This window comes from Schistocerca americana, chromosome 1 (assembly GCF_021461395.2).
Source record: "Schistocerca americana isolate TAMUIC-IGC-003095 chromosome 1, iqSchAmer2.1, whole genome shotgun sequence".
NCBI classification, from domain to species: Eukaryota; Metazoa; Arthropoda; class Insecta; order Orthoptera; family Acrididae; genus Schistocerca; species Schistocerca americana.
Window position 1 is genome coordinate 378715442 of NC_060119.1, and position 25053 is coordinate 378740494.

Sequence of the window (25053 nt, forward strand, 5' to 3'; positions counted from 1 at the left end):
GCTACTGCTTAAAATGTTCTCATCATAATGCTCTCACTCATTCCTTTTCAGATCAAGCTGATGATTGAAACACACAAAACAGGACACAGAATAAAACACATATTTCCCATCACATACTGTTCAAAAATGTCTCTGAGCACTATGGGACTTAACATCTGAGGTCATCAGTCCCCTAGAACTTAGAACTACTTAAACCTAACTAACCTAAGGACATCACACACATCCATGCCCGAGGCAGCATTTGAACCTGCGACCGTAGCGGTCGCGCAGTTCCAGACTGAAGCGCCGAGAAACGCTCGGCCACAGCAACCGGCCTATCACATACTGTGTTGATTTTCATATATTGATTGTACAGTGGTGACAGTGCTGTTTGTAGCTTAAAGAATAGGTAGTGGCTCAGTTAACAATGTCCATACAAAACGTTAGGAGATTATGTAATAAATTAAATGTGGTGAAATGAAAGAATGTAAGTGAAAATTGTCCAGATACGCTGACTACACCATGTTGGTGAATGATGTTGCAGTCTTCAATCCACAGACTGATTTGATGCTGCTCTCCATGCTACTCTATCCTGTTCAAGCATCTTCATCTCCAAGTAACTACTGCAACTTACATCCTTCTGAATCTGCTTAGTGTATCCACCTCTTTGTCTCCCTCTACAATTTATACCCCCTCACTCTTCCCTCCAGCACTAAATTGGTGATCCCTTCTTCTAGTCAAGTTGTGCCACAAATTCCTCTGCTCCCCAATTCTATTCAGTAACTCCTTGTTAGTTACATGATCTACCCATCTAATCTTCAGCATTCTTCTGTAGCACCACATTTCCAAGGCTTCTATTCTCTTATTGTCTATACTGTTTATTATCCATGTTTCACATCCACACATGGCTACACTCCATACAAATACTTTCAGAAAAGACTTCCTGACACTTAAATCTATACTCGATGTTAACAAATTTCTCTTCTTCAGAAACACTTGCCTTGCCACAGCCAGTCTACATTTTATATCCTCTCTACTTCAACCATCCACAGTTATTTTACTCGCCAAATAGCAAAATTCATTTACTACTTTAAGTGTCTCATTTTCTAATCTAATTTCCTCAGCAGCAGCTGATTTAATTCGACTACATTCCATTACCTTTGTTTTGCTTTTACTGATGTTCATCTTATATCCTCCTTTCAAGACACTGGCCATTTTGTTCAACTGTTATTCTAAGTACTTTGCTGTCACTGACAGAATTACAATGTCATCGGCATACCTCAAGGTTTTTATTTCTTCTCCCTCGATTTTAATTCCTACTTCAAATTTTTCTTTGGTTTCCTTTACTGCTTATTAAATGTACAGATTGAATAACATTGAGGATAGACTACAACCCTGTCTCACTCCCTTCTCAACCACTGCTTCCCTTTCATGCCCCTCGACTTATAGCTGCCTTCTGGTATCAGTACAAATTGTAAATAGCCTTTCACTCCCTGTATTTTACCCCTGCCACCTTTAGAATTTTAAAGAGAGTATTCCAGCCAACATTGTCAAAAGCTTTCTGTAAGTCTACAAATCCTGTATACATAGATTTGCCTTTCCTTAACCTTGCTTGTAGAGTTAGTATTGTCTCGCGTGTTCCTGCATTTCTATGGAATGCAAACTGAACTTCCCTGAGGTCAGCTTCTACCAGGCTTTCCATTCGTCCATAATGACTGTGTTAGTATTTTGCAACCATGACTCATTAAACTGACAGTTTGGTAATTTTCATACCTTTCAGCACCTGCTTTCTTTGGAATTGGAATTATTATATTCTTCTTGAAGTCTGAGGGTATTTCGCCTGTCTCATACAGCTTGCCCACCAGATGGAAGAGTTTGGTCACGGCTATCAGTAGTTCTAACAGAATGTTGTCTACTCCTGGGGCCTTGCTTCGACTTAAGTCTTTAAGTGCTCTGTCAAATTCTTCATGTAGTATCATATCTTCCCTCTCATCTCCATCTACATCCTCTTCCACTGCCATAATATTGGCCTCAGGTACATTGCCCGTGTATAGAGACTCTATGTAATCCTTCCGTCTTTCTGCTTTCCCTTCTTTGCTTAGGGCTGGTTTTGCATTCATACAGGTTGTTCTCACTTCTCCAAAGGTCTCTAAGTTTCCTGTAGGTGGCATCTATCTTACTCCTACTGATACATATTTCTACATCCTTACATTTGTTCTCTAGCCATCCCCCCTCAGCCGTTTTACAATTCCTGTCCATCTCATTTCTGAGGAGTTTATATTCCTTTTCGCCTTCTTCATTTACTGCATTTTTATATTTTCTCCTTTCATCAATTAAATTCTATATATCTTGTGTTACTCAAGGGTATCTTCTAGCCCTCGTCATTCTACCTACTTGATCCTCTGTAACTTCACTATTTCATCTCTCAAAGCTATCCATTCTGATTCTACTGTATTCCTTTCCAATGCTCTTGTTAATCATTCCTCAATGCTCCCACTGAAGCTCTCAACAACCTCTAGTTCTTTCAGTTTATCCAGGTCCCATCTTCTTAAATTCCTACCTTTCTGCAATTTCTTCAGTTTTAATCTACAGAGCATAGCTAATAAACTGAGCTCAGAGTCCACATCTTCCCCTGCAAATATCTTAAAATTTAAAATCTGGTACCTAAATCTCTGCTTAATATTACACACGCATCAAAAATAGTTTTGTATCACCTTGGTTCCGAGAGTTCCAGAACCTGATAGAAAACTGGACTAGAGATCAACATAAAACACCATTTCCGCCCTTTTTATTGCTCATGAAAATCACACACTGCATTTTGTACCACCATACAGTGAGACCTTCAGAGGTAGTGGTCCAGATTACTGTACACACTGGTACCTCTAATACCCAGTCGCACATCCTCTTACATTGATGCATCCCTGTATTCGCCGTGGCATACTATCCACAAGTTCATTGAGGCACTGTTGGTCCAGATTGTCCCACTCCTCAACGACGATTTGGCATAGATTCCTCACAGTGGTTGGTGGGTCACGTTTTCCATAAACAGCCCTTTTCCATCAATGCCAGGCATGTTCGATAGGGTTCATGTAGGCCACTCTAGTTGAGCGATGTCGTTATCCTGAAGGAAGTCAGTCACAAGATGTGCACAACGGTGGTGCGAATTGTTGTCCATGAAGACAAATGCCTCACCAATATGCTGCCGATATGGTTGCAATATCAGTCAGAGGATGGCATTCATATATCTTACAGCCGTTACGGCGCCTTTCATGGCCAACAGCAGCCTACGTCGACCCTACATAATGCCACCCCATAACGAAAGGGAAACTCCACCTTGCTGCACTCGCTGGACAATGTGTCTAGGGCATTCAGCCTGACCAGGAAGCCTCCAAACACGTCTCTGACGATTGTCTGGTTGAAGGTATATGAGACACTCGTCGGTGAAGAGAACATGACGCCAATCCTGAGCAGTCCATTCAGCATGTTGTTGGGCCCATCTGATGTGCTGCATGGTGTCGTCGTCGCAAAGATGGACCTCGGGAGTGAAGTTGTGCATCACACATCCTATTGCGCGCAGTTTGAGTCGTAACGAGACATCCTCTGGCCGCAGGAAAAGCATTATTGAACATGGTGGTGTTGCTGTCAGGGTTCCTCAGAGCCATAATCCATAGACAGCGGTCATCCACTGCAGTAGTAGCCCTTGGGCGGCCTGAACAAGGCATGTCATCGAGAGTTCCTGGCTCTCTGTAACTCCTCAATGTCCAACATAACTTTGATTCACTCACTTCCCTTGTTGAGAGCCCTTCCTGGCACGAAGTAACAATGTGGACGTGATCGAACTGTGATATTGACCCTCTAGGCATGGTTGAACTATGGACAACATGAGCCGCGTACGTCCTTCCTGGTGGAATGACGAACTGATCGCCTGTTGGACCCCCTCCATCTAATAGGTACTGCTCACGCATGGTTGTTTACATCTTTGGGAAGGTTTAGTGACATCTCTGAACAGTCAAAGGGATTGTGTCTTTGATACAGTATCCACACTCAACATCTATCTTCAAGAGTTCTGGGAACCGGGGTGATACAAAACTTTTTTTGATGCGCGTATAATCAATCTGAAACCTGGTGTCTCCACTTCCTCTTTCATTCCTTACTCCAAGTCCATATTCACTACTACTTCTCCTCCATCTCTTCCTTTTCCTACTATCAAATTCCAGTCCCCCATGGTATTAATTTTTCATCTCCCTTAACTTTTTGAATAATTTCTTTTCTCTCATCATACATTTCTTCAATCTCTTCATCATCTGCAGAGCTAGTTGGCAGATAAACTTGTGCAACTGTGGCAGGCATGTGCTTCATGTCTATCTTGGCTACAATAATGTGTTCACTATGGTGTTCGTAGGAGCTTGTCTGCGTTCCTACTTTTTTATTCATTATTAAACCTACTCCTGCATTACCCCTATTTGATTTTGCATTTCTGTGAATTCATCTGACCAGAAGTCCTGTTTCTCCTGTCACCGAACTTCACTAATTCCCACTATAACTTTAACCTATCCAATTCCTTTTTAAATTTTCTAACCTACCAGCCCGATTAAGGGATCTCACATTCCACGCTCCAATCCGTAGATTGCCAGTTTGTTTCTCCTGATAAAGAAATCCTCCTGAATAGTTCCAGCCTTGATATCCAAATGGGGGACTATTTTACCTCCAGAATATTTTACCCAAGAGGACGCCATCATCACCTAACAGTACAGTAAAGCTGCATGCTCTCAGGAGAAATTGCAGCTGTAGTTTCCCCTTGCTTTCAGCCATTTGTAGCACCAGCACAGCAATGCTGTTTTGTTTGATGTTACAAGGCCAGTTCAGTCAGTCATCCAGACTGCTGCCCTTGCAACTGCTGAAAAGGCTGCTGCGCCCTCTTCAGGAACTACACATTTGTCTGGTTTTTCCAACAGATACCTCTCCATTGTGGTTGCACCTAAGGTACGGATATATGCATTGCTGTCTCTCGCAAGCCTCTCCACCGATGGCAAGGTCAATGGTTCATGGGGAGGCGGGGGATGTTTATGAATATGGTGTGATAATTATTATGAAACTTCACTCAGCACTGTTGTGCATTTCACATTTAAATCATTAGAACTTCAAATCGGGTGGGGGGAACCAACAGAAAACACAACTCAATAAGACAAGGGGTCAAAATTGTAACAATACATTTACATACATGGGGATGTTAGAGATATTAAAAGGAGGATGAGCTGGCCATCAGAGTAAGACCAAAATCTCCGGTCTAGTAATTCAAAAAGCACCCCACACCGCCAGTTTGTCATGCACTGTCATTTGCAAACTTAACCTCAGATACATATCTTCATTTAATTTTACACCTACAAACTTCTCCGTAAATGTAATACACCAACATAATGTGATGCAAGCTGAAACACACATCATACACATGTCAGATAATTTAAAGACCTCTCACCAATACACTGGGCAGAAGTACATGAGATTCATAGAATCACATAATAGTGACTGGAAGAGTTACTGAATCACTAGTTCATGAATTTCACCAACCACAGCTTCGTGTTCATTTCCTCAAGCTTATTGCCCGAATAAAATAACTTTCTTAACACACAATGAAATACATTATGTCACTGTTTATCCTCACAGGCATCAATGGCTGGTGTATGATGAACTTGATACCCTGCTATCAGAGTCACCCCATGTCAAATCACCTAATTTTGGAACTTTTCCTGCTCCACCACAAAGGATTTCGATGAAATTCATGTTAACATTCGCACATGCTAAACTTGGACACAAAGTATTTTCCAATGTAAAACATCATTCACATGCTCTTTCCAAATTTCTACAGAATCAGTTCAAGCTTGATTTTCATAAAAATTACAGATATAGATTATCTTAAGTCTACTCCTAGAAAATCTGTTATCCATAACTGATTTCAAAACTAGTCCCAGTTGCAAAGAGAGCACGTTTTCAAGGGTCCAAAAAATCACGTTTGATTGTCCAAATGTACTAACAATACCTGAAAATGACAGATAAAATTGAGGAAATGTACCATAGCACAGGGCTACATTTTAACAACCTGTTGACCATATTTTGTTGCATGTGTTTTGTGTGTTGACAAGTAATATCTCACTACAGAGCTTTGGTCCAAGGTGACATTGTTTAAAGTTTACAACCTGATTGTACCTTGTGTGCCACCTAACAAAAGAACAGGTGAAACAAATAATAGAATTTTGTCAATCTGTGTAGCCACGAACACGGAATGGATTACTTTTGGCACCAGTCATGGAAAATCTCTGTACGATGAGACTGGTGGAAGAACCAAGCAACTGGCTACTCGCGCAAGCCTGTAAAGGGCATCTCTAAATCAAATATCAAGGCCAAAAACCTAATCCACTTTTACAACCAGAATATACACAAAATAATACGTTTATATAAAAAACAAAAAAATCAAAGGAAGCAAAAAGTTTCAAGAAGAAAGATGGAGAAAAAGCAGCATGGTTGCCAGTACGAGAGATCATTCTCCATTTGTACCACTTGATTCAATCTCTGTTCATATCAGCAAAGTTTCTAACGACAGAATAAATTTTGCTGTCCGATTATCTAGTGCAGCCATGTTAATCCTGAAATTGATCGAATTGTTGCCTGCCTATCACATTTCCTCTATGTATTGATAATGAATAGTGGATTGGCAACATTATTAACATATAATGAAGAAAATTATGCACTGATAAAATTTATGCCTCTTCAAGGCCTGGCTCATTCATTTTACTGTCCCAAAAGACAGGATGCTCCTTGGGTATCAGAACACCACCTCATTTCCACGGCCCTGTTTCTTCCGTATCATCATCTGGCCGACAGTATCTATTTCCAGAAAATGAATTGCATAAATTGGCTCAAAAACTTAAACATGTTGTTTTGAATGAGACTGGCTTTGGAGATATGTCAGAAAATGGTATTTGTAAAAGAAGTGTTGAACATACCCTATTTCAACAATTCACAAAAATTGTTATCTTACTGACAAATTCGTAGATTGCTGGAAAATATTGTGTTTACTCTATGAGATAAGGATCCAAAGTTTTGATGCCACAATTTTTGCACTTAATTTTGATTCAAATTATCTAAAATTTTAACTGTGTTCATATGTGTAACATAAATCCTCACCCATTAGTGAACTATTTGACAGCCTTGAGGTAACAGTAGAAACTGCAAAATACTGAGAAAGCAATTAAATAATTAAATACAGATTAAGGTAACTGAGTAATGCATTTACATAACTGACAGCATGAGATAAACGATCAAATCATAACGACTGTTTATGGACTGACAAAATTTACATACCATTGTTATTAGCTGCAGTCCACCTGGTATTAGAAAGAACTTTCATCTTTTGAAGAAAAGTAATAGATGTGAGCTGACAACAGTTGACATGCTATCTGTCGCAAAATCTCTGAAAAGATTAGATTTATATGAGAAATCATGAAGGAAATTTACAGGTACATGACATTTCCAAAACATTAAGAGTGTGTGTGTGTGTGTGTGTGTGTGTGTGTGTGTGTATGTATGTGTGTAAGAGAAGAGTTTGTCCACAGACATTCAAAATTATTTACAAATCATTGGCAAATGAGTCAATTTTTATGGAAATAGTATGGCACAAACCAATTTTTTAACTCCATGTACATGATTTATTTTTGTGCATGGCTACATGTTGGGCATTTAATTTACTAAATACTATACTAGCCTACATTTAATAACAAAATGGAAAGTCAAAATTTGGCCCTTACCCAATGGTAAAACATGCCTAAAAAATATTAAACATTTTTCTTTCTTAACACACTACTAGTATTTGATTAAAAATTTATGTTGCCAGCTTGAATTAATTTATAACACTGGGTAAATTATCAATGTAAGTGCCGACACAATGCAAACTTTCTTGAGCCACAAGTCTTATTGATAAATAATGTAGACTAATTTTATCAGCAAGTGCTGTACCCGAAAACATTATTATTATTATTATTATTATTATTATTATTATTATTCTCAAACTTCTGTGAGCTATTTCTAGCTACTTTGATTACTGAATATATCCACTGTGAAGCTTCATTTGGAATATCTTATTTCTTGAGGAGGCATCTACAAGATGATGGGTAACAACCACATACTATTCGTCACTTGTTTCTTTTGTGCAGTACCTTCTAAATGCCAAGTTACTCTAAAATGTCATGCTATAAGATCTTAGTGAGTGGAAATACGCTACATACTTGAAGAAATTAATGTTTGTTTCTGAGGCTAGTAATGACGCAAAAAATGAAAGCTCCTGTACTATCTGTTTGAAAAACTCAGGAGTAACATTTCTTTCTGCTGAAATTTTTATCAGTATGTACACTAAGTTCCATATGGTTAACTAACAATTCTTTATGTACAATATTTATTTTGGAGTTATTCAATTTTTTTGTTTATATTACAAATATTTTTCCTTTAAAATTAAAAGATGTACCTTCCACAGAGAACCATGTCATTGAATTATCATCTTCAGTTCAGATTGATTTTTTTAGCCAGTCTACCCCTCTAATCTTCAGCATTCTTTTATAGCACACTTCAAAAGCACGTATTGTCTTCCTGCCTGTCATTTGAGACCTCAATATTCATGCAGGTCTCCCTAATTTCGCTGTAGCTGGCATCTGTCTTTCCCAGATTCAGGTCTGCATCTACAGCTCTGCATTTCTCCTCTAGTCACTCTTTCTCTGCCATTTTTGAGCTTTCTGCCAATCTCAGTTTCTTAGATGTCTCTTGATATACTCCCTTCTGCCTTCTCATTTACTGCAATTTTACATTTTCCTCTTTTACCAAATTCAGTATCTCACGTGTTATCCAAGATTTCCACCGCACCTTGTCTTCTTGCCTATTTGATCCTCAGTTATCTTCATGCTTTCATCTTTCAAAACTACCCATTCATCTTCCATTACATACACCCCCCCCCCCCCCCCCTTCCACCAAATCCGATGCCGAGTGTTCATTCTCTAAATTCTTAACCACCTCTGGTACTTTTAACGATTTAATAATTATCCGAAAAACATACTGGTATTTTCTTCTGTCAATGTGTCTCTAATAGCATTAATGAGAACATATCCATATATCTACATCTGTATACTCAAGCCACCTTACGGTGTGTGACGAAGAGTACTTTGTGTATCACTGTCAAGTCATCCTTTTCCTGTTTCAGTCACAAATATTTTGCAGGAAGAACAATTGCCAGTAAGCCATCATGGTCTTCTTACAAGAAACCCATAGGAGGTCAATTCCTATAGACACTTAAGATTTTGGAACTTCAACAAATCATACCACGATGTAAAAAGTTTCTATTGCAACTACTATCACTAATGTTGGCTGTGCATCTTGGCACTTTTGCCCTTACTAAATGAATATGTAATACAACAGGCTGTTCTTCTTTAGATCTTCTCTGTTTCCTCTTATCAATTCTATCTGGCGTGGACCCCAGACACATGAGCAATATTCATATATTGGTCAAATGAGGAGTTTGTAAGCTACCTCCTTTGTGGTCTTTCAATGAATTTGTCTGGCAGCTGCCTTTAACTGCAGTTAGTTTTATGGGGTGATTCTATTTTAAATTGCTCCATACACATACTCCCAGATATTTTACGAATGTGACTGCTTCCAGTGATTGTTCTGCAGCTGTGTAACCAACAATAACAGGTCTTTCTGCCTATTTCTGCACAATAAATTACATTTGTTTATTCTGAGGGTTAACTGTGAATCCTGCGCCAGTGTTGATCCTCTGCGGGTCTTCCTGTATTTTGGTACAATTTTCTAGCACTGTGATTTCTCTGTATACAGCAGCATCACATGCAAAAAGCCTTATCGAACTTCTGAAGTTATCCACTACATAATTTATATACATTGCAAAAGGTAAAGATACTGTAATACTCCCTTGGGGTAGGCCTAAAGTTACTTTTATATCTGAAAATTTCTTTCCTTTGACAGCAATTTCAAAGAATGATTGCCTACTGAACACACTGGCTCCTAATCACAAATATTGAACATGCAAATCGATTATGGTATATTAAGAATTTTTACTTATGGACCGTCTGACAGCAACTGAATAAAACACAATTTTAGTTTTATTCAGTTGCTGTCAGACGGTCCATAAGTTAAAATTATTAATATACCGTAATATTACACGCAACTGAGGAAGACAGGACTATAAAAGTTGAAGATGCAAATCTATGTTTACCACATGACTGTGCTGGTGCAGTTTATGGTAAATGGTTTACTTTGTTGCCAGGGGAACATAGTTTATCGTTTTAGGTTGTGAATAGCAATGAGTGAAAGCGTTGCAGTTTTGAGTGCTGATAGTCTCACATGGTGAAATCTAATCTCTTGGGGTTATGAAGTGCGGAAAGTTTCTTGAAACTTCCTAGCAGATTAAAACTGTGCGCCGGAACGAGACTAACTCGGACCTACCAACTGAGCTACCCAAGCACTTTTGGTAGAGCACTTGCCCGCTATAATCTGCCAGGAAGTCTCTTATCAGCACACACACTGCTGCAGAGTGAAAATCTTATTCAAGGTACTTGAAATTTTGATTGGACTTTGGATTTCTTCCAAATGAGGATAGCAGGAAATGTATAGTGTCATGAACTCAACTCCATAAAGCTTCACTAGAAAGGCGCGGATGTTGATTTTCTTTGCAACTGTACTGGACTCAATGTCACAAGAGAACATCTATAAGTAAGAACACATGGTTTGATAGGTCCAAGTTATCCATCGAGAAGAGTATAATTTTAGTTTCTTGTTGGATAAGAGAATATACGCTACAAGCAACACCTTCTGAAACACAATTTTTCACAAACATCATGTGCGCCTACTACGGTTGCTGTCAATAAGTCGCTATAGCCATGTACATGTGTGTTCCAATCAGGGAACAAAACAAGGTTGTCAAAATAGATGAATCATATATAGCTACTAGGAAATATCAGAGAGGATGACCACTGAAACAGAAAGTTGAACATATCTGCATATTTGATGGTATTAAAAAAGAATCCCACAAGTGATTTATAGTTCAAGTTTATTCAAGGGGGAAGGAAACTTTGGTGGTCCGTAAAGCACTTTATGTCGCCAGGCACAAAAGTGATAACAGAACACTTTAATTCATACACCACCTTAAAGAAAGGAGGATTTCAACATTAATTTGAGAGTCATCCCGTTGAATAGGAGTAGTCTGTTGATCCATCTGTTCACAAGCAGAACATCAAATGCTTGCGGAAATCTATCAAATCGTCCATACGGAGAGACTCATCCTGGAGATGGAAACAAACTCTACCTCTTTCAGTACCTACATTTCCACAATTAATTTGCGGTTGCATGGAAAAATTGACCCTCCCAATATTTCTGACTGACATAGCAAGTATGTACCTGCATTATGGGAAAAAAAGGATTGTTGCCAGTGGCTTATACAACACGAGTGACAGTCCATGAAGATGTAGCTGACGAGTAAAGTAAGTGAAGTTACTACTTTCATTTGTTATTAATTTTAACTTAGTAAACGTCCATCTCTCGTTGCTGCTCTAGTGAAAGCTGTAAACAGTGGGAGGGAATCGGGTGGTTGAAATCAGATATAGCAGGAAATAGTGGGGAGCTGTGGCACAAAGAACAGGACTTCTGGTCATGTCATTACAGGGTTACGAATACAAAACAAAAAAATACACCTAATGCGGGAATAGTTTTAATAATGAATAAGAAGATAGGAATGCAGCTACAAACAAAGTAGTAAATACATTATCATGACCAAGATCTATACAAAACGAACACCCTCTACAGAAGTACAAGTTTATATGCAGATTATGAGATGTGATTTAATTAGATGTACTTTTCATTACAATGGATCCATAGTGAGCAGACCCTTCAGGAGTAGAGCAGGTTGCTGGCAAGTAACTGGAAACTTGTGTTCTTGAATAATGAAGACCTTTCTGGACAAATGTAAGCAACTTTAAAGCACTGAGAAGATTACTCTTATTTCTAGTAGTGATTCCATGAGTTGAGATGTTTGAAAAAGATATACACGCACATCAAAAAAAGTTTTGCATCAGCCCAGTTCCCAGAACTCCTGAAGACAAACGTTGACTGTGTATATTGTATCACAGGTACAGTCCCTTAAACTGACCAGAGATGTCACTAAACTGGTCCAAAGATGTAAACAACCATGAATGAGCAGCACCTATTAGATGGAGGGATTCCGACAGCCGATCAGTTCCAGTCATTCCACCAGGAAGGAGGTACATGGTTAGTATTGTCTGTAGTTCAACCATACCTAGATGGTCAATACCGCAATTCGATCGCGTCTGCATTCTTACTTTGTGCCAGGACGGGCTCTCAACAAGGGAAGTGTCCAGGTATCTCTAAGTGAACCAAAGCGATGTTGTTTGGACATGGAGGAGATACAGAGACAGGAACTATTGATGACATGCCTCGCTCAGGCCGTCCAAAGGCTGGATGCCCGCTACCTATAGATGATGGTTCAGAGGACCCTGACAGCAGTGCCACCATGTTGAAAAGTGCTTTTCGTGCAGTCAGAGGATGTCATGTTACGACTCAAACTGTGCACAATAGGTTGCATGATGTGCAACTTCACTCCCAACGTCCATGGTGAGGTCCATCTTTGCAACCACGACACCATACAGCGCGTTATAGATGGGCCCAACAACATGCCAAATGGACCACTCAGCATTGGCATTACGTTCTCTTCGTCGATGAGTGTCGCACGTGCCTTCAAGCAGACAATTGTCGGAGATGTGTTTCGTGGCAACCTGGTCTGGCTGAATATATTGGACACACTGTCCAGCGAGTGCAACAAGGTGGAGGCTCCCTGCTGTTTTGGGATGGCATTATGTGGGGCCGAGGTACACTGCTGGTGGACGTGGACGGCACCGTAAAAGCTGTACGATACCTGAATGCCATCCTCTGACCGATAGTGCAACCATGTTGACAGCATATTGGCGAAGCATTCGTCTTCATGGATGACAATTCGCGGCACCATCATGCACAGCTTGTGAATGACTTCCTTCAGGATGACGACATCGCTTGACTAGAGTGGCCAGCATGTTCTCCAGACATGAATCCTATCGAACATGCCTCCGATACATTGAAAACGGCAGTTTATGGAGGACGAGACCCACCAACCACAAACCACTGTTGAGGAGTGGGACAATCTGGACCAACAATGTCTTGATGAACTTGTGGTTAGTATGCTATGATGAATACGGGCATGCATCACTGCAACAGGACGAGCTACTGGGTGCTAGAGGTACAGGTCTGTACAGCATATGGACCGCCATCTGTGAAGGTCTCACTGTAAGGTGGTACAACATGCAATGTGTGGTTCTCATGAGCAGAAAAAAGGGCAGAAATGATGTTTATATTGATCTCTATTCCAATTTTCTGTACAGGTTCCGGAACTCTCGGAACCAAAGTGATGCAAAGCTTTTTTTTGTGCGTGTGTATTTTCTAATGAAGAATTTCATTAAAAATAAATACATTGGGAAGCAGTAGTTAGTATCCCTAGTTCCCTAAACAGGCCGCTTTAGGATGTTCTTGAGTTTACATCACAAGTTATTCTTATTACAAGTTTTTGGACCCTCAAAACCTTAGCTTGCTTTGAAAGTTAGTCTAAAAAGAATTGTATATGACATTATGGAACAAAAGTAAGCAAATCGCTATTCTATTAAATGGCACCTACAGGTAGACAGAGAATTTCTCCTTCAAGACTTACGAAATTTTTTTCCTAAAAATGTGTTCCTACATTTGAACGAATGATTTGGATAGTCATCTGTTTGCTCTTTCAGTATTTCGTAGAGTATCCATAATTATAATGACATTCTTCAACTTCTCTGCCAAAAACACACTGAAGCCATTGCTCACTTGTCAGGAATGACTGAATTCCATTTCTCCTGAATGCACGTAGTAATTTGTCTATGTTGCGTGGATGAGGTTTTTTGAAGACCGCAACCTGAGGCGGGGCTATAGTTACTCTATCAGTTTTAGATCTAGAGCGTTTCCAGGCCAGTCATCCCAAACAACAGGAAATGTTTGACTGTGTGAGCTGTTGCTCCATCTTGTATAAGAACAGCACTGTCTGGATTTGGGAAATGACCATTCTGGACTGCTTGAGCCTAGAGAGAAACAAACCTTTCCTGATAAAAATTACTGTAGGCACTCCTTTATGCATCAACTGCATACAATTCAGTTTTTCCACAGCCACAGATGGGAACAGCAACTGCTGTCTGCAATACTTGCTTTTGTCTGTGATTCATTGGTTGGTTGGTTTGGGGGTATAACGGGACAAAACTACTAGGTCATCAGTCCCTTTTTCCTGTTGCAAGCAAGTCTCAAGGTACAAAAGCACCCAAAGTATGTTTGAGAAAGTAAAAGGGGGAAAACGAATGGGGAACCACACCTAAAATGAAAATGAATGGAATGAACAAAAAATGGGGAAAACATACACCACAAGGAAAAGTAGAAGAAGGTATTAAAACCATAGAGCAGATGGTCTGGGCTGGCTGATCAGAATGATAAAAGAGGATGAGCCAGCCACTCTGCAACACATTAAAATGGCCACCCCAAAAAGACAAGGCGAGATGAACACATGTAAGGAAGAGACGACCACCAAGACAAACAAAGGCAAAGAAACTGCAACAGACTTAAAACGGAGGGAGGGTGGCAGCCTCGGAGACAAGTCAAAATGCCCACCCTTAGATGGTATAAAAACCCACCTCACGAATAAAATGTAAAACTAAATCTGCTGCTGAGGCATTGTCGCCCAAAACCGAAGGTAAGGTGCTAGGAAGGTTAAAAGTCCACTGCAGAAGGGCTAAGGAAGGTGGGCAGTTCAGCAAGATGTGGACACAGTGACACCGAGGTGGGTCCTTGCTTCGAAGGAGGTAGCTGTGTGTCAGCCACATATGACCAATGCGGAGTCTGCAGAGAAACACACAGTCCCTGCGAGAGGCCCGCATGGAGGACTTCTACACATTCATTGTCTCCCTAATGGTATGCAGTTTGTTGACTGTACTGAGATCATGCCATTCTGTCTCCCAAAGCTGAAAAACCTTGCAGCGTAATAATGATCGAAGGTCAGTTACAGGGATGCCGATTTCCAGAAGCAGTTTCTGTGTAGCCTGTCGCAAGTTCATTTTCTGGGATTCTGACGTGACCTGGGGTCCACACATACACCACGGAACGACTAGACCATTCCAGGGCATAGGTGGACTACTCCTGGATGGTCACTACCAAAGGATGGTGGGGGCATCACTGGTCGATAGCTTAAAGGCTTCTCAAGGAGTCAGTACAGAGAGGAAACTGATTCGCCAGAGCATGAGTGGATGCGCTCAAGAACATGACAAATGGCCGCTAGCTCTGCAGTGAAAACACTGCAGCCATCTGGCAAGGAGTGCTGTTCAATATGTCCTCCATGAACATATGTGAAACCAACGTGACCATAAGCCATCGAGCCATTGGTGTTAACCACTTCATGGTCCCAACATATGTCAAGAATTGAGAGGAAGTGACAGCAGAGAGCTGTGGGATTAATTGAGTCCTTAGGACCATGTTAAAAGTCCAGCTGAAGCTTCTGCCTAGATGTACACCATGGAGGTGTACGTGAATGGACCTCAAGTACAGGTGGTCAAGACAAGTACTCCACTTCACACAGAAGAGATCGGATGCAAACAGCAATCATAAAAGCCCTGACCTTGGCCTCCGATGCAGCAGATGAACCGCAGTGGGTAGGAAAAGCAGAAGGTAATTCAAATGCTCAGGAGAACTAAGAATGCGTGCAATGTAACTGGCAAGTAGTTGTGCATGCCTAATCTTCAATGGAGGAACTCTGCCCTCCACCAGGACACTGGTCGCTGGACTCGTCCTAAAAGCTCCCGCTGCCAGTCTAACACCACAGTGGTGCACTGGGTTGAATAAACGCAAAGCCGAGGGGGCTGCCGAACCATAAACCAGACTCCCACAGTCAAGCATGTCGGTGAGGCTGATGGGTTGATAGTTACCCACATCAAGCAGGGATCTGCCAGGTTTGAGAACTGGACTGATGGTGCTCTCTCGCCATTGCGATGGATAGACGCCATCGCACCAGATCTGGTTGAAGATGACGAGGAGATATCGCTTCTAGTCAGATGAGAGATGTTTGATCATCTGACTGTGGATCCGATCTGGCATAGGAGCTGTGTTGGGACAATGTGCAAGGACACTGAGGAGCTCCTGCTCTGTAAATGGAGCATTATAGGGTTCACTATGACATTCAGTAAATGAGAGGGCTTTCCTCTCCATCCGGCGTTTGAGGGTTCGAAATGCTGGGGGATAATTCTCCAACACGGAGGTTCGAGCATAGTGCTCAGCAAAGTGCTCAGCAATTGCGTCTGTGTCAGTAGATAACACGCCACTGATGTTAATGCCAGTGACGCCTGTCGGGGTCTGGTACTCACAAATGCATCTGATCTTCGACCAGACTTGGGAAGGTGATGTATGGCACCCAATGGTCCAGACATACCTCTCCCAACATTCCTGTTTCCATCTTTTTATAAGCTGGTGAACACGGGCAGGGAGCCGTTTAGAAGCGATTAGATGCTCTAGGGAAGGGTGCCACTTATGTCGCTGTAGAGCTTGCCAATGCTCTTCAATGGCCTCAGCAATTTCTGACGACCACCGAGGTACTGACTTTCGCTGTGGGCTCCCTAAAGAACAAGGGATCACGTTTTCTGCCGCAGAAACGATTGATCTAGTGACCTGCTCAACTACCACATCAATGGTACCATGTGGGGGAGGGGGATTCAACGGTGACAGCAGAAGTGAAAGCTTCTCAGTCTGCCTTGTTTAAAGCCCGTCTTGGTAGACGTCAGGGAAATGGCACTGGGAGACTGACAGGAAGATGGGAAAGTGGTCACTACCACACACGTCATCGTGGACTCTCCAGTGGACAGATGGGGTGAGTCCTGGGCTGCAGACGGATAAATCAATGGCCGAGAAAGTGCCATGAGCCACGCTGAAATGTGTGGGAGTCTCAGTATTTAAGAGGCAGAGGTCAAGTTGAGACAGGGAAGTTTCGACATCTCTACTTCAGCCAGTAAGCACAGTGCAACCCCAGAAGGAGATATGGGCATTAAAATCTCCCAAAAGTAGGAAAGGTTTAGGGAGTTGATGAATCAGTGCAACCAATGCGTTCAGGAGTACTGCACCACATGGAGGAAGATATACATTGCAGACAGTTATTTCCTGTGTCACCCTTATCCTAACAGCCACAGCTTCAAGAGGGGTGTGAAGGGGCACAGGCTCACTGCATACTGAGCTCAGGACATGGACACAAACTCCACCTGACATTCTATTATAGCCGCTATGTTCTTTTCCGTTGGAGAGTGACATTATTGAGAGGCTGGGAAGGCATGAAGTGCACAAGGAGGCATGTTACGCATCAGGATCACCTGCTGCCACCAACTGAGTATTTGTATCCATTCCTACTGTGAATGAGACATCAGTGAGATCCATGTTCTCGGGGGATGCTAAAATCGCCACCTCATCCTAAGGTGCAGAATTGGTAGGGAGTAGGGAGTGGTGGTGTTTGGGCCACCAGAGGGTCCTTTTTTTTAGCAGACTTCTTTGTTTGCTTGCCCTCTCACTTCTCTTCAGGAGCTTGCTGCGAGGACTTCTCCGAAGTAGCTTCAGGCACAGAGGAAGACTGAAGATATTCATCCAGCAGCTTTTGGCTCCTTTAGCCACTGGTAAGTATCCGTTGTGGCATTAGTGGAGACCTTGGGAGAGAAGGTCCAAGGGACCCCTTCCACACAAGAGGAGCCGAAGGAGGCTGTTGCTTCTCTGGCTGGGGGGAGGGGACCGATGTCCCCATGTTTGGGGGAGCCTTGCTCCCGAAGTAGGTACTTTGGGAGCAACGGAAGGAGATTTTACCCCTACCACCAAGGGGGCAGATGTATTCTCGAGGCCTGGAGGGCCCACTGTTTGTGGCACAGAGAGTGGTACGACTGGTACTCATGACGGCGATGGTAATGTAGCTGCAGCATATGTAGACATTGACGCATTGGTGTGTAATCTTTCAAATTTACGTTTAGCCTCTTGCTAAGTCAACCGGTCCAGGGTCTTTTACTCCATGATTTTCTGCTCCTTATGGAGTACTGTGCAGTCTGGCAAGCAAGGGGAGTGCTCCTCTCCACAGTTGATACTTACAGGAGGAGGTACACATGGGAGTATCTGGATGCAGAGGACATCCGCAGTCCCAATATGTGGCACTGGAAGTGCAGCAGGAAGACATGTGCCCAAATTTCCAGCACTTAAAGTATCGCATAGGGGAGGGATGTATGGTTTAACGTCACAGTGGTGAACCATCACGTTGACCTTTTCAGGCAATAAATCACCCTCAAAGGTCAAGATGAAGGCACCGGTAGCAACCCTGTTGTCTTTAGGTCTCCTGTAAATGTGCCGGATGAAATGAACACACCGCCATTCTAGATTGGTATGGAGCTCGTCGTCAGACTGCAAGAGGAGGTCGTGATGGAAAATAATCCCCTGCACCCTGTTGAGGCTTTTATGGGGAGTGACAGAAACAGGAATATCACCCAGCCGGTCACAAGTGAGTAACACCCGGGGTTGGGCTGGAGATGCTGTCTGGATCAAGACTGCACCGCTTAACTTTGACAGTGCTGTCTCTTGCCCAAACTTATCCTCAAGATGTTCAACAAAAAATTGAGCCTTCATAGGTAGAGAGGAGTCCCCATCCATTCTGCTACAGACAAAATACCAAGGCGAATACAGTTCTCTTCTTTCTGTAGCACTATGTTCCTCCCATGGTGTAGCGAAGGAGGGGAACGATTTACAGTCATATCTGTCAGCATTGTACTCGATCTTGTCCTTCTTAGAGAGTGCTGGCACCATATAGTCACCAGCAAGAGATGATTTAGTCCACTTCATTGTAGGTCATCCACTCTTATGCCACCCACTCCGATCAGGGGCTCTCCCCATGGGCGCCACCCAGCCGGTGGCCACAGCGAAGGCCACTTGGCATGATGGCAATTGCCGCGAGTCCTGATGCCTCAGGAAGACAGGCATCTACTGCTTGGCATACTTGGGGCGGTTACAGTTCAGGCATCAGCTGTGTGATCCCTGTGTTGACAGGGGGCTACCACCAAATGGGTACATGACAGCCCTGCCATAACGAACTGGCTGGGCGCTGAGAAATGCAATACTGTCATGGGGGAAAAGAGGACAGGAGACAACGGAAGAAGATGATATACCCCGGAAAGTGTCCTCGCCCAGATAGTTGAGTCGCAAATGGAGATGCTAAGCCATGACAAGAGGTTCAGGAGATCAAGCCGAACGGCACTATGGATAACTCATGCACCATGTATGGTGTCCTTCCCCATATGGCCCACACTTCCATAGAATTTGGAAAGTGGAAGGTCAAACCAGAAAATGGGACCTGAACTTACAGGGCCAAAAAGTTTGAGATTCCTTTTAGCCACCACTTGCGACAGACAGGAATACCTTGGGCCTATTTTAACCACCAGACTGGGGAAATTTTGCCTGGTTCATTTGTAGAGATTTGGGCATTTTGCAAGGTTGGTCTTTGGATGAAGCTCTACTGGATACTCATCTGTATACAAAATGTGCATCCTTATCCTATTTCCTTCCCAGTGGGGATCGCAGAAACCATCAGACTTTATTCTTTCACAAAATGCCTAACTATCAACAATTTTTTTTTTCTTACAGCATGGATCTTGCTTTGATATAAGCATGTTTTCTCTTGGATTGTCCATGAATAAAGTCTCTTACAGTTGCCCTACTGATGGTCATCACCCATTTTATCATTTACCACGCCTTTGGTTTTGTTTTTCATGTTTGGTATGGGTTTTGGTGGTCGTCCAACTCTGTTCCTGCCACTAGCATTACCATCACTTCTTTTAAGCCAAAGTCTAATGGTTTTAGCATCAACACCCAACATTTGAGTGATTTAGGTGTTAGACATTCCACTGGCATGGAGGATTTGAATCTGGGAATGAACATGTTCATGTTTTAGTACCATTTTTTAGAGACACCCTTAAAAATGATTAACAAAACAGCAGTATACAATGTTAAAAATTAATTTCAATAAGCAATCTGAAAATCCATTGAACATAAGAAAACCAGCCTTTTGAAAAAATTCTTTTTTCCACCCTAATTAAAATTTTAAATAGCATTCCAACTGTGGGAATATGTTCACTATGAATCATCAAGTAATGCTGATTATCATGAAGTTCATGCAGTTCTTAATTTAAAAAAAAAAGGAGAGAAACTTTCCATCCGCCTTGTGTGTCTCACAACATTCAAATTGCAAATAGTGATTTGTTTAAGCACTTACGCAGTTCTCTGGTATGCTCCATTGAATTGAATTTATAATCAAGCTGGGACACCACTGTCAATTTCATCTATCTGCTTTTTATCATATTTTAGGCACATACAGGCAGAAAACTTCTTACAAATTCTGAACTTAATATACTGTGCTTTCTCGAAGGCACAATCCGTATCACTTCAGGCAGAGGGGTTACCTTCATAGTCTCGGATGTTATTGAATTTAGCATATGTTAAAATTCAGGAGTAAGAAAAAAACATGTACCTTTTTGTTTCCTACAAAATAATTCCTGCCCGGAGATACAGGCCTCCAAAGATGGCACTGCGAACACTGTTTTGAAGATGCAAATTTTTGGGGGGGTGGGTGATGCTTTATGTATTCAGTTCTATATATATATATGAGAGAGAGAGAGAGAGAGAGAGAGAGAGAGAGAGAGAGAGAGAGAGAGAGAGAATTGCTTTATGATTACAATGGTATCTTCCATCTGGACTTTTTTTTTCCTTCAAAAATGCCAATTCAGAAAAGTCAGATTAGTTTTCTGTTGTTTAGTACCATGCAGTACTATTTAAAAAATTCTTTTTAACTTTCAAGGGTAATGTACGTCTTCACTGAAGTTGTTTCTAACTGATTTTTACAAGGTTTATTTCTATTGTCTTTGTTAGAGTTATTTCTTATCACTTTCATTGTTGCTGTTATTTCTTTTCACTTTCATTGTTGCAGTTATTTCTTACACTTTGTTATAGTTTCTTGTCCGTTTCTTTGTCTTGGTCATTCATTGCAGGTTTCTGCATTGTAGTTGTTCAGAGCTAATGTGCTTACTAAAGAGGCTTCTAAGAAATCCGAGACCGTACAGTAAGTTCTGTGTCTTCATGAGGAATTTGCCAGTTGGCACAGTTGCAGTGCGTTTTTTGAAAAGGACTGTTTGAAATGTCTACTGACAGGGACCACAGGAGAGTGAAGTTGTGCTGACTACCTGCATATCAATAAAAGAGTGATTGTTTAAAAAAACTTTGTTCAGGTTGGGAATAAGTGTTCTAATTTGAAGACTCTGTTTCAAAGTGAAGATGTTTCCAGTGACAACTTCTTGTGTTCTAAATGTTTTGACAGAGTAACAACAATAATAGCATCTGAACTGGGTGAAGCCTCCCATGGTGCATATTTTGCATCAATAGAAGAAGAATTAAATGCCCTGAATCAGTCAATTACAGACGTAAGTGTTAGTCCTGTTAAGAAACCGTGGTCAGTGAAGTCGAGTCATAATGTCTATGCACCAAGAAAGCGCAGAAAAATTACTAAAGCTATAGATGAATACACTACAGCAAAACTGACCACACTCTTCAAAGTAGAAATTCCATCTTCAGAAGAAAATTAACCAAAGCACTCTTAAGCCTCTTGCCAGGAATTTTTCACAAATATCAATTCAGCTGTTGAATATTGTGCATCCTAAAGGGGCAAGTTTTAACTATTATCCAGAGACATTTTCAAAGAAAACAATTTTGAACCACGTTCCATCAGCATCAAAGTACATGGTGGACATATCAAGAAACGTGAGGTCTGTAAAAGGAGTCCTTGGAAGACTAGATCCCTATTATGGTCATCCTGTAGAAGCAGCTCAAATTCAAATGGTGCAGTCATTTTATCTGGAAGATAAATGGGACTGTTCTCGTCAGAGTGCCAACTAAAAAGATACTATAACTGTAACAGTTGAAGGTCAAAAAGTTGTGGAAGAGAAAAGGTACACGACTCTTAGCATTCAAGAAACATTTGCAATTTATAAGAGCAACTATACGACTTCACACATTGGAAGATCATAATTTTATGCACTACAACCTAAGTGGGTAGTTCCACACCCACCTAGAGATGCCTGTTTATGTGTGCATTGCACGAATTTTGAACTTCCGTGTGGTAACTTTGAAGAACTTACTGGAGCACGTGACATATGACACCTTGGGCGTATGAAGTCATTAATAGTCTGTGTAGAGCGAGAGACTTGTTTGTTTCAAGAATGTGGTTACTGCTCCGGAAAGGAAGGAATGTCTTTAAAGGCACTTGGCCTCGAAGATGTAGCAGATAACTCTGCAGAAATTACATGTGTGACATGGGAGGAAAACAAAAAAATTATAAAACTGTTGCCTTTGACAGTTTCATTGATTAACTTGGTAAATGGTCAGTGAAAGCAGTAACACACAAGCATCTGATGAAATTGCAACAACACATTGCAGAAGGTTAGTACTTCACTGTGATTTTGCTGAGAAGTGGTCTGCAATTCTACCACAAGAAGTACAAGGGTATAATTGGAGTAATGACCAGGTTCAATTTTTACAGGAGTGGCATATTTTCAAAACAAGATCACAAGTGTTGCAATTATAAGTGATGACACAGGACATGACTCTTAGCAGTGCGCAAAATTCTTCGGCTGCAAACAGGGGCAGAGAAGATCATAATTATTTCTGATAGTGCTCCTGATCATTTTAAAAATCATTACCAGCTGTGTGAATTGAGTAAGTAGCTTGTGCCAGCTGACTGGGTATACAGTGCTACTGGTCACGGGAAAGGGCCTTGTGATGTTGTAAGAGGCCTGAAGCACTATGCTACAAAACAATCTTTCCAGACCAAATACAGCTGTGATTCAGAATGCTGAGGATTTAACGGGAGTCGTGAAATCTTACACATCCACAGCCCTCACTCTTTTGGCCACAGATGAAGTCAAAGAATTCCGTGAGCAGAAAAAAGAAAAATGGTCCAAGAAAACTACTCCTGTGAAAGGAATTTTGAAAACAATTTTTGGACTCAGAGTGATGGGCGAACTCATATTGCCCACACGTTAAAGAGCAAGAAAGAAAAAATTTCGTTCGTTCAGCCAACACCTCAGAAACAGCATGATTATATTCAGATTCACAACCTGAGAAGGAGGATGTTTGTGGCGTGTGTGTATGACTGACTGGTGGATTACAGAGATTATGAACACCAGTTATGAGTTAAACAAAATTGTAGTGATCTTTATGCTACCACATGCACCAGCTGCTCGATATACGTTTCCAGCTGAAGGACAGCAACAACACCTCAGTGCTCACTTCCTGTTCACAATGTTTTGAAGATTGAAGTGCTCCAGTTCATATTAGTTCAACAGGAAGGCATCACCCTATATCAAAGGAAGATAATGAAGCAGTGGAACACATTTTTAGTTCATTCACTTGCTAATTTCAGTGCACAACAGAGTGCACAGAAGATTTATAAATTGAAACCTTTAAGTCTTTGGATCTTTCACATACATTTTGGAACCATTAAAAATTCTTGAAAATGAGTTGCTTACCCATCTTTCAAAACTAAATTAATGTTAAATAAGGCTAGGTTTTGATTTGTATGAGTCTGTTATGTGACAATGTAAGAAAACAGATTTTATGTATGGCAAAAAATTCAATTGTTTATAAAACCTGTTCAATCTAAAAGTGGAAGCTCTCCTTTTCAGGGATGTAGAACTATACGGTACTAATCAACATTTAAAAAAAAAAAAAAAAATTTACGTATTGGCATTTTTGAAAAGAAAAGAAATCCATTAATTATAAAAGAAGTTCAGAATGCTACAGTAAAAGAACTTTGAAAGCTACATCCAAATGGAGAATTTCTTTGTAATAATAAAGCAATTATCTTTCAAATAAAAACAAAAACAAAATATCTAGAACTGTTCCAGAGATACAGCATAATAAAATTTTTTCTAAAATTTGCATCTTTAAAATTGTATGCACAGTGTCTTTGGAGGGCCATATCTCTGAGCAGAAATTTTTTTTAGAGAAAAAATGTGTGTTCCTTACTTAATCATTCATTTAAAGTATGCTATTTCCAATAACATCCAAGACTATGAAGGTAAGATTTTCTCCTTAGCCGGCCTGAATCGATATGGACTATGCCCAAAGTTAAATTACAAAGTATTGGCTAGGAACCATTAAAAATGAAATGTTCACTGAATGATATTTAACATTGCATTTGATTTGTTACTTATTGCAATGTTTGCATCATCTAAAAGCAAAACAAACTTGGCATCTGGTAATGTTACAGATGAAAGCTCACTGATACACACAGAAAAATGTAAGAGCCCTGAGACAGAACCCTGTATGACACTCAAGTATAGTTCACAGTTGGTTGCTGCCTCATAGCCTAATATAAATGTCTTTCCTACTGACAGCCTCTGCTTCCCCTCAGATATATACGATTTTAACTGTTTTTAAGCATTTCTTGCTACACCATATTTTAATTTACTTAAAAGGATATTGTGATTTACACAGTCAAATGCCTTTGACAGGCCTCAAAATATAGCAGTAGTCTCTATTTTTTTGTACAACGAATTAAGTACATTCTTGCTGTATGTGTAGATAGCCTTATTATTGGAATGCTTGAGAAATCGTGACTTTAAGAGAGTATGAGGAGACAAAACAAATTATTCAGATTGTCAAAGGACGAGAATTTTCATTGTTATGGGGGACTGGAATTCTACAGTAGGAAATGGAAGATAAGGAACAATAACAGCTAAATATGGGCTTTGAGAAAGGACCAAAGGGGAAACCACTTGGTACAATTTTGCACATAGCATTATTTAATCACTGCTAACACCAGGTTTAGCAATCATGAAAGAACACTGCATATCT

At 40.9% G+C, this 25053-nt stretch overlaps 1 protein-coding gene across 1 annotated transcript in view; it reads right to left on the reverse strand.

Annotated features, from left to right (window-relative positions):
• The window catches only part of LOC124600842, a 45312-nt gene that overhangs the window by 13293 nt on the left and 6966 nt on the right, over nucleotides 1-25053 (reverse strand). The window contains exon 2 of the mRNA XM_047136196.1: nucleotides 7339-7447. Within this exon, the coding sequence (XP_046992152.1) occupies nucleotides 7339-7384 (46 nt within the window). The 5' untranslated portion in view covers nucleotides 7385-7447. The remainder of the gene's footprint in view (nucleotides 1-7338; nucleotides 7448-25053) is intronic.